This window comes from Monomorium pharaonis, chromosome 4 (genome assembly GCF_013373865.1).
Source record: "Monomorium pharaonis isolate MP-MQ-018 chromosome 4, ASM1337386v2, whole genome shotgun sequence".
NCBI classification, from domain to species: domain Eukaryota; kingdom Metazoa; phylum Arthropoda; class Insecta; order Hymenoptera; family Formicidae; genus Monomorium; species Monomorium pharaonis.
This window is the reverse complement of record NC_050470.1, coordinates 28,362,771-28,372,969: the sequence shown is the minus strand read 5'-3', so window position 1 is coordinate 28,372,969 and position 10,199 is coordinate 28,362,771. Positions and strand designations below refer to the sequence as shown.

Genomic DNA, 10,199 nt, shown 5'->3' with positions numbered 1-10,199 from the left:
ATTTTAAATTTTTGGAAAAATTTGTAGATTAAAAAAATATTTTTATAATTTTTATTATTATCTTGTATCCCCATACACTACAAGCTACATAAATTTTTGTATTGCAAAAATGTAACATATTGAAAAATGTTAGTACATAAGTACACATTGAGAGAAATTACATATAAAATCGAGGATGACAACGTAACAGTGTTATTATTTTGTTTCAAAGTATGTTGAACGCATACATTTGTATTGAAGTAGAACATGTCATCCTCCGATTCGATCGATCGAAAAAACGTTTCAGTAACAGGATGCGACGACGTAGTGCAATTTCCTGAAATAATCGACGATAAGATAAATACCGAGGAGTTTTTACAAGCCGCTCGCGATGTCGTGCGAACAGTTGGTGCGTACCCCAATTTTTATCTTAACCTCACATTTCTCTGAACCGAGGAAACGAATATGCTACTGTACGATCACAAATCTCGCTTCAAATACAACATGACGCGCGACAGAAACGAATCTGTGTTTCAGATAAATTTGGCAAATTGTTTGCGCCCGTACGTTATGACATGCAAGGCAATATCGATGTAAGTAAAACAACTCCTACAGAGAGACAGTGTTATTGGTCCTATTGATCTCTGGTTTCAATTGCAGAAGCTCACAACCAGGTATTCAATGAATAAAACAGTCAATTCAACTCTACAAGACATGATTTTGCTTGAAAAGTCTACGGAAAAAGATCTCATTGCAGTTGATGCCTTAATGTGGTTAAGAAGGTATTGAACATACACTTGTAAATGTTGATTTTCAACAATTGAGAATCTTATTATGTTCCATAATCATTTTTGTGAATTTTATATTTTTTATTGCACAATATGCTCTTTATATTATTAATTTTTAATTAGTAATTTTAAATTTTAAATAGTAATATTAAATTTTGTATCCATTTAATGATATGAGATTACATACATTTTTAGCTTTTGCTTAAAAGAGAATATGCTTTGAAGTCTTATATTAGTAATTATATATATTCAATTCATCCTATCTTGCTTATAAAAAAATTTTTAATAGAAAAATATTCCATATTGTAATAGAAATAAGAATAAAAATCCTAAAGTTTAATAAATTATAATGTTGTCTTTTAGAGACTGGAAATACAAAGTTCATAAAATTATATAAAATTAATTTAATAAAGACAAAATATATAAAATTCACAAAAATGATTAGACATGAAATCTTATTCAAAAGATTACCACACGTTTTAGGGCCTTGCATATGATTTTACTATTCTTTGAAAGAATCGTGGAAGCTCATAAAACTGAGGAACCAACAGAAGATTTAGTTGCATTCTTAAGAGAAGCATACAAAGAAACTTTGGAGCCATATCATGGTTGGATGGCACAACAGTTATTCAATGTAACTTATATATTTTTCTATATGCATTTTCTTATGTAGGTTAACAACTTGTTAAAAATATGATTTTACTATGTTTGATTTTGTTGCAGCTCCTGTCACGTATGACGCCTTCTCGTTCACAACTCTTACTGGCGTTAGCAGATGGAGAAACGGGAAAAGAAGAAGTTACTTTAAGTAACATGGAGCTATCTTTAGTAAATCTAAGGAAAAATGTAACAGCTTTGAAGGCGTTTTATAATGATCACAATCTAGAAGTGACCACTGTAGTATAATGTAAAGTGAATAAGAGTTCAATATTATATCTTTGATGCAGGAAAAAGCTACTGCCTGAGAGAAGAAAAGATACATAGATTACATAAAAAAAGAAAAAGATACAACAAAACTATGAGAAACTATATATATTTATTATGCATAAAAAATTGGAAATTATATATATGTTACTTATATTTCTAGATTTTATCAAATACAAAAATGAGTTTCTATTCAAATGTATCACATTATGTCGAGTCTTTCAGCATATTAATAGTGCAATAATCTTATTAAATCTCAAAAGCAATAAATAATATATTATCATCATTAATGTTTATTATCATCAATTTCATATAACTGTGCGACGTAAAATCTTTTTGCGTGATGGTCCGCTGATTTCTTCAAAGCTACTGTAGCCGTTATAATTTCAGTAACGAGCAAAAACGCCATGATACCGTTAATGATTGTTTCACTAAGATGAGGTATTATTTTACTATCGAAAAGAAGAAACATTTCTAAAGGAAAATGTATGAGGGTAGATATCAGCCAGAAGCTTGCCAGTTCTGGAATCTGTGATAAAAAAGAATAAAAAGACAAAAAGAAAATATCTTCAGTCCTAATATCTGTTTGTATTTTATCGAAATGCAATTTACCTTCTCTGCTAAGTTTCCAAGATATCCCAAGTATAATCGTATACCCTCCAATATCGATATAACAATAAATACTGCTACAGTTATGAATTTGTACACATCCGTTAAATAATAATACTGTAAAATAAGAAATGTGATATCCGTCCATGTTCTATACTTCTAGATTTTACAAAAATTTTAATATTTTGTTATATATTTACTTTTGCATCTAAATTGATGAGTATCACAAAAAACCACACGGGATATGCCCACACATTAAAGTACAATGCTATTTGGAGTGGTAAATTGGATTGTATCTGATTTCCTATAGAAACCAAATAAGATGAAAGATAAAAAACATATATAAAAGGTATATAAAACATAATGGACAAAATTTTAAAGAGATAAAATACATGATTAAATTAGTAAAATTAAAAGTTTTATTAGGAGTTCAAATTATGTGTCTTGCTATTATTCAGTAATTAACTACGTAATTAAAGAATATTGTTAATAAACATTAATGCTTGGTTTGTTCTTTTCAGCTTAACTTCTTACGCAGTTTATGCGCAAGAAATGCAGCTGAAAAGAACAGACCTATTATTGTTACCTTACACAATGTTCACAAAATTTCTTATTAATCAATAATCAGTCATTACAGTAGGACTAATTGGCAGCACTTGAGTAGAATTATTTAATTATTTATTATTTCTCGTGCAATAATTGCTATCAATAACGACGGAGTGTGTGAGAATAGATACCTATATCATAAAATTCCTTTTTTCGATTGTGATATGCTAGACCAGGAAATATGCGATCCGACGCGGTGATAACTGACGTCCTCCACATCATTGCTTATAACGTAGGACTCATTCAGAAAAAAAGCAAAAATATTTATAGATACATTTAGAATTATGAATTTATACTCTGGTTCCTCGCATGACCAGTCGCGACAATCGACCACCTGTGATCAGTGATGCCAAAACAGTAACTTTAAATATTATCTAAATGTATCCAAGATAACCATTATCTAACAAAATTTTAGATTATCGTCTGAAATCTTTGTCATAATCATAAAAATCAGAAAGTTCAACATAATTATATATTTTTATTAATAATGTTAATAGTTGGATTACAAATAATTAATAATAATAGCACAGAGAGAAGCCTGAGAGCGGCCACCGGTCGCGATTTATTCCATAAAGGCGGAACAAACTTATAAAAAGATAAAATTACTTATTCACATTTTAACTACACATTCTTATATGTATTTATACAGTAACTTTCCCCCTCCCCCACTTCTCTTTTACATACAGGCTTTCTTGATAATATAATATTTCAAGTGTATATAAAGGTATTAATAGGTTTCAAGGTTTTTGTATTATTTATTGATTTGTTTTCTCTTTGTGCAAATCAATGTACTTAAAAAGTTGGAACATATGAAATCTGCTATTTAATAAATGTTATTACATATAAGTCTCATGTTAATTTTTATAAAAATTTAATGGAGAACACATACATAAAATTGTTATATTTACAAGTTCTCTCAAAATAATTAAGGAACATCAAAAAGAAATTGCAGTCTAGTGAACGATGGCTTAGTTCAAAATCATTATTATAATTGGAACATTTATGAGCACAGTGGATCACATATCTTGTCCATTATTACAATCATTTCTTCCCAGATTTTTTAATACCACCAGTGACCAGAGGACCTTTTTGACTGGCTTTCTTCGCTGCCTCAGCCAACGCTTTCTGCTGTTCCTTTTGCTTTTGCTTAAATGCCATGTCCTCCTCGTCTAAAACCTTAGAGTCCTTCTTCGGGGCTTTCAGGGGCTTCTTTTTACCTCCTTCCCGACCAGACATTCTGAGGCACAAAGATTAATTACATTTATCATATAAGTCTATTTATCACCTAGAAATCACATGTGACTCTAATAACAAACATCGTATTAATCCTCTGTACATATATTGTTTTTCAGCAACTTTTCTCACCAGAACCAAATAAGTTCCGAGTTAATTTTACAAATGTCAAGCAAAATTTCTTAATAATTTCTATATATATTTTAATATCTCTACAGAAATTCATTTCGTTATTTTAAAAAATATATAAATGTTATAATGAATTACAATGTGTGTTCTTAGACTAGTACTCAAAGTTAAATCTTATTTCAATTAATGTCTTAAAATATTAATGTGGTTGAGTCTAATGATACCTTAAGACAGTACTTAAGCAATCATAAATATAAAAATAGACTGTGAGAATACTAATCTTAGTTTTTCAAAAAAAAGAATACGGCGAGTAATTCACATCAAATTATGTGTACAGAGGCTTAATTCCATTCATTGACGCCTTTACAAGTTAACTTTGATCTCGATTTAACTTACTCTTTATTTTTATCTAATTCTAAGAAAAAGATAAAGTAATTTATAAATCGAGATTAAAATTAATCTACATTAGTAGAAAGACATAAATCGATATAACCTCCGCTGAAACGGAAAGTGATCAAAACACAAATGAGATCGAATAAAAATTCTATAATACGCAACAAATAATATTAATATTGACAAAATAAAATCTAAGAATCATCCAAATATGGGAAGATACTTCTAAATTACAAATGCAACACGTTCAGCTATAGTAAAACGTAGAACACAAATACTATTCTTACGATTATAAAATTCCGTTAATATACAAATTCTTGACTTACTCGCAGCTGTAAATTCCGAACAGGATCGCGAGTTAGAAATAAGAGAAGGTAATTCGTCCGGAAACTTTCGGACAAAAATTAACGAATGTTTATGCGGTACGGTAAAATTTTCTCTTCGAGCTAATCGAGCATAGATTGTGCTGCCACAAGTAAAGAATCTTGAAGCTCTTCGTTCCTCGCACAGCTGACAATGAGGGTTCTCCGTTTTCTTCCCTTCCTACTTTTATCTTTTTATCCGTATAATTTGCATCAGAATTATGGATCGAGTTCTATTTATGTGTCTGGAATATAAACTTCTAAAGAAGCAGAATGCACATACAAAAACATGTTAAAGGATATGGCACTGTAAATAGAATCTTTTATATTGAAATCTGATGCAAACTTTATTTAAAATTAATTACATATATATTTTTTATTTTAATCCCAGAAAATGTAACGAAAAAATTTCAGATTTCTTGTATCCTTTATAGAATAACACATTTCATTGTTCGAAAAAGATACAAGATTGTAATTAACACATGGCTCTTGCAGGTATGAACCAGTTTGAAGAATATCAGTGCAATGTTGTTCAATTTTAGTGGTAAATATGCACGTAAGTTGCATCTATTTTATACGTATAACAACGAATTCTGTTAAAGCAGTTTGAATCATTTTGGGGGCAAAACTTCTTATTCGCATTTGATTAAATATTAATGTATTTCAGTAAGTCTCCAATTAACCTTAAAAACTCAGTTGATTAAATTTATAAATTGCCAACTACAAAACTTAAAATCGATGCTCAATTTTTTATCAAAAAATTATTTTAATTAATTTAAAGTATATTTTACATAAATTATAATTTACAAAGAATGCATAAGGAAAACAATATGATGAAGTTTAAGTTTTGCAATTAATGTACCGTTTCTTAAATTTAATCAAGCGAAGATAATCGGAGATTGTGAAACCTTATCTAAATAATTATGCTAACGTTCATGATATTGCAAATCTATACTCTTCTTTTTGTCCAAAAGTTTGAATGTTGGTAGCACTAGATCTGTTCACATTGAAGAAAAAAGGAGAAGTTGAAAGAACAGACCGATTAACATCTTTATTGGGAAGTGTATATCCTCTAGTTTAAAAGTTCTTCTCTTCTTTGTGGATGTAGCTCTTATGTTATAAAGTTTTTTTTAAATTCTTTTTGCACCTTTTAAGAGTGATAAAAAAACAGTAAAAAAATGGCTTAAAATCTTATCTCTTTAAGAGTATTCTGCTTTTTCACAATTTCAAAATAGAATAGTGGGGGAAGATTCGAATGGATATCTCGACCGTTAGTATTTGCTAGTTAGTTTGCCTCGCGATAATCAGTAGAGGAGTCCAGAGCAGTCATAAAACAAAGTAAGCGAAAGTTTTCTCGACATAAAAAATTGAAAGCCTTAACCAGTGGCGATAGACATCGAAACATTTTAGATCTTTCGTTCACGTAACCAATGCATTTATTTCTTTTTATTTAATAAAATCTTATACTAAATAAACTCTAGAATCTTGATTAAAAAAATTATTTGACGTCAAGGTGTAATAATTATGTAAAAAATATTTACATATATTAGCATTTTCTGCAGAATTCAAGGAAAAAGGATTTTTTATTAATTTTATTAATATGAAATTAAGAAAATATCTGATAGAAAATAAAAAAAATAAAGTAAAAAGTCATGCATTTTTCTTAATCAATGACTTTTTCCTTAAAATGTATATTTAGTTTAAATAAATAAACACACACACACACACACACACACACACATTTTTAAAATAATTTTTAAGAGCGGACTGAGAAAGTTAGAGCAGTTTTGTTATTGGCATTGATGTAGTGAAAGGAACCATTGTCCTTGAGATTGCTTGACAATGCAGGAATAAAAAAAAAGCGACTGCTTTGCGATTCATAATCCCTTATTTACACGATTACTTCGTTATCTTAAAAAATTGCAGTTATACCGAAAAATCAAAATATTCACAAGTTTCATCATTAACAATTTTTGTAATGTAGTAATAAAACAAAAAAAAACTTATATTAAACATTTTTCAAACAAATGGAAATTTAATGATATCCAGGACTGTTGCATCGGATTTACTCAAGACTATCTCTCGATATGCCGCCTAAATTGGAACTAATTGCCGCAGCATGCGAGAATATGGGCATTGGAATAAATGGAAACTTACCTTGGCGCTTAAAGTAAGATTGTTAACAAATTACGCTCTCGCGTATACAATCTCAAGGAAACATTTCAATGAATTGTGATTCGTAGGAAGGAAATGGCGTTCTTCACACGTATGACGACTGACACAAAGCAAAAGGATAAAAAGAATGTCGTACTTATGGGCCGACGCACGTGGGAGTGTATTCCCAAAAAGTATCGACCTCTGAAGGATCGCATAAATATGGTGTTGTCTTCACAAGCATTGTAATTACCAACGAAATAAGAGATACGAAAAAAATTTTATTCTTTAAAAAACGATAAATCGTGTATCAATTTTAGGGATTGCGGAGACGAGGTGATAGCGTGCAAGAGTATATTGCACGCCCTCGACGTGATCTCAGGAATGCAGAATCAAGTAGAAAGAGTATGGGTGATAGGAGGAAGTAGTGTGTACAAGGTACTTTGTATGATAAATTAATGTTATACATTTTTGAAGGATAGGTCTGCCTCTTCAGTGTTGCACAATATTGTATCTCTCCTACAATTCAGTAGATTCGAGTAATTTATATAATAATTATAGGTCTGTCACAGTAGTGAACGATAAACCACTTTATATGATTAAAAAGAATTTGTGCTATATATAAGTAAATGTGATTTTACAGATAATATCTAAATTACTTCCGAATCACGAGTATTTATTTCATATGTTAAATGTTGAAAATTTATAGATTAAAGGTCTAATGATATGCATTCATGATTTAAAAAAGAAAGAGAAATAATTTTAAGAAAATAAAAAATGTGCAGCTGAAAAAATAGACTGTCGAAGGCATAAATATTACCAGTAGAAACTTAAATTAGATATGACAATTATTGTATAATTTTACAGAGTGCCATGGAATCTCCGCATTTCGGACGATTGTATTTAACGCGTATAAAGAAAAATTTTGAGTGTGATACGTTTTTTCCTCCCATTCCAAACGACTTTGCATTAATCACGTAAGTATTCATATTTTTACATTAATATTTATGTTAGGTTTTATATTTTAGCTGCCCTGTAATAACTAATACAAATTTCAGAGATCCAACTGTACCACAAGGCACACAGGAAGAAAATGGAATTGAATTTGTATATGAAGTGTATGAAAGAAGATAAATAACAGAGATATTTCTTTCAAATTATTCAAACTGAAAATAATTAAATAATAATTAAATAATACTAAATAATTAAATAAAATTAAATAAAAATAAATAATGAAATAGTAAACTATTTTTATAATTATAATTATAAATATGTTGTTTGTATCTTTCTACAATATATCACAAAAATAAGTATTACTGGTATTATTTTTAATCAGTCTCCCTAATATTCTATAATACATAATCGTACGTGTATGCTTTTAACATATATCATTGATGAAATATATTTTTCATGCAATATCCTTTAATATTTATTTTTAACACTTTATTGACAAGAAGTAAAGGCTTTATAATGATCACATACGTTTAAACATACAACACATTAGCCAGGTGGCCATTCCATTTGTCGACCACCAAGAACATGCAGATGCAGATGATATACAGATTGTGCACCCTGTTTTCCATCATTGACAACTAAGCGAAATCCGTTTGTCAATTTTTTTTGCTTTGCAATTTTGTGAGCAACATTCATCAGGTGACCAAGTAAGGGTTCATCCTCATCTTGAGCTTTAGAAAGTTGTGAAATTGGCTTTCGTGGAATCACCAGGAAGTGCACAGGTGCTTGAGGATTTATATCATCAAATGCGACACACTGCAAAAGAGAAAACATATTAATATTAAATATTTACTCAATATTTCATGAAATAAGAACAATTGAAATTAATTTCTATTGAATAATAAAAATGTTCAACTATAATTTATCAATATTTCTATGAAAAATATATAAAAAATAAATTTTTACATTCTATTAATATTTTAATCCATAATGTTTCTAGTATAACAAGTTGACAATTCTACTACAACTCAGCAGATTCGAACAAGTGGTTATGTAATAATTATAGGTACACAAATAGTGAATAACAAGTCATTTTAGATTTTTACTTTTAACAAGACTTTTTACTGTGTACAAAAATAAATGCAATATCTCATAAATATATCATATAAATTAACTTTAACACTTAAAAACATTTTTTGTATCGCTTTTTTATTAAATCAAGTAATATTGCATAAAATAACTCGATGATGTCGGCAACAAATATGATGAGAAGCATCAAAACGACGCCGGTAAATCTAATTTGCCACATAATTTAACGAAAAGACGCAACCATCGTGTGTCACGCTACAATTTACCTGGCTATCTTCGTAAATAAAGTTGCACGGAATCTCTTTACGTATTATCTTTCCAAAAATTGTGTCGCCTTCCGGCGCAGCAGATTGCGCCTTCTCTACCTCGGACGCCATTTTTCTCCAGTTGACGGTGCAAACCGGCAGATTGCCACCTATCGCCAAGTGTTTGTACGCGTTCACAACAACGTTCGACAGGAATCTCATCTTGAAAATCGGTGATGTCGTCGCGACCACAATAATCAGTATCGTAAGCTATTGTTAGCTTCACGTTATGCGCGCATTTTGATGCTTCATTTCATTTCTGGTTTCCACTTTGTTGTCTCTCAGAGGTTCTCTATTTTATTATGGTCTAAAGGTCGGTGACGTTCGTGTCAGTGAAGGTACGGTTAAGATTTCGAGGCGCCAGTTTCAAATTACATTTCGAAAAAAAATTAGGCAAATGCTTTCTTGTTCCAATGAATCACTTCACACATTCCTTACAATTATAAAAAAAATTGAAGTTTACTGGCACTGTATCGGAGAGATTATTTCTAGAGTGATAAAAAATCTCGAAAATTTTGGAGAAAAACAGTTTTTAAGTTTCTCATAATTTTTTTTAGGTTTTTTCTTTTAAAGTAATATTGCCTTTATTGCTTTCTACATTTGCGATTTTAATATTTTGTCATACTTAAGAGCTCTAATAAATAATTCATTAATAAGATTCACTCTATTACAAT

General features: G+C 29.7%; 5 protein-coding genes and 1 long non-coding RNA gene across 7 annotated transcripts; 2 read left to right on the top strand and 4 right to left on the bottom strand.

Annotated features, from left to right (window-relative positions):
• Positions 1–37: 37 nt before the first annotated feature.
• Positions 38–552, bottom strand: LOC114253931. Its single transcript, XR_003625360.2, has 2 exons — positions 397–552; positions 38–316 (listed from the first exon to the last, which is right to left on the bottom strand). It is a non-coding gene; the product is annotated as an uncharacterized LOC114253931 (long non-coding RNA).
• Positions 247–2,270, top strand: LOC105838130 (glycolipid transfer protein A). Its single transcript, XM_012683443.2, has 5 exons — positions 247–388; positions 517–572; positions 640–761; positions 1,251–1,401; positions 1,491–2,270. The coding sequence occupies exons 1-5, from the start codon at positions 247–249 to the stop codon at positions 1,671–1,673; spliced, it is 654 nt and encodes a 217-aa protein (XP_012538897.1). The 3' UTR covers positions 1,674–2,270.
• Positions 1,830–3,274, bottom strand: LOC105838131 (transmembrane protein 17B). The gene is made up of 4 exons (XM_012683444.3): positions 3,038–3,274; positions 2,501–2,604; positions 2,304–2,417; positions 1,830–2,220 (listed from the first exon to the last, which is right to left on the bottom strand). The coding sequence occupies exons 1-4, from the start codon at positions 3,126–3,128 to the stop codon at positions 1,978–1,980; spliced, it is 552 nt and encodes a 183-aa protein (XP_012538898.1). The 5' UTR covers positions 3,129–3,274; the 3' UTR covers positions 1,830–1,977.
• A 367-nt stretch (positions 3,275–3,641) lies between these two features.
• On the bottom strand, positions 3,642–5,139 carry LOC105838133 (translation machinery-associated protein 7 homolog). Its single transcript, XM_012683448.3, has 2 exons — positions 4,988–5,139; positions 3,642–4,143 (listed from the first exon to the last, which is right to left on the bottom strand). Exon 2 carries the CDS (start codon positions 4,140–4,142, stop codon positions 3,948–3,950), a length of 195 nt encoding a protein of 64 aa, XP_012538902.1. The 5' UTR covers position 4,143; positions 4,988–5,139; the 3' UTR covers positions 3,642–3,947.
• A 71-nt stretch (positions 5,140–5,210) lies between these two features.
• On the top strand, positions 5,211–8,415 carry LOC105838132 (dihydrofolate reductase). Of its 2 annotated transcripts, XM_012683446.2 has the most exons (7): positions 5,211–5,332; positions 5,519–5,579; positions 7,073–7,193; positions 7,267–7,422; positions 7,498–7,615; positions 8,045–8,154; positions 8,236–8,415. In XM_012683446.2, exons 2-7 carry the CDS (start codon positions 5,549–5,551, stop codon positions 8,309–8,311), a joined length of 612 nt encoding a protein of 203 aa, XP_012538900.1. In that variant the 5' UTR covers positions 5,211–5,332; positions 5,519–5,548; the 3' UTR covers positions 8,312–8,415. The 2 variants fall into 2 exon arrangements, with proteins under 2 accessions (XP_012538900.1, XP_012538901.1); XM_012683447.3 differs by lacking the exons at positions 5,211–5,332; positions 5,519–5,579 and adding an exon at positions 5,598–6,361.
• A 73-nt stretch (positions 8,416–8,488) lies between these two features.
• Positions 8,489–9,842, bottom strand: LOC105838119 (histidine triad nucleotide-binding protein 1). The gene is made up of 2 exons (XM_012683421.3): positions 9,487–9,842; positions 8,489–8,947 (listed from the first exon to the last, which is right to left on the bottom strand). Exons 1-2 carry the CDS (start codon positions 9,685–9,687, stop codon positions 8,678–8,680), a joined length of 471 nt encoding a protein of 156 aa, XP_012538875.1. The 5' UTR covers positions 9,688–9,842; the 3' UTR covers positions 8,489–8,677.
• Between the last annotated feature and the right edge of the window lie 357 nt (positions 9,843–10,199).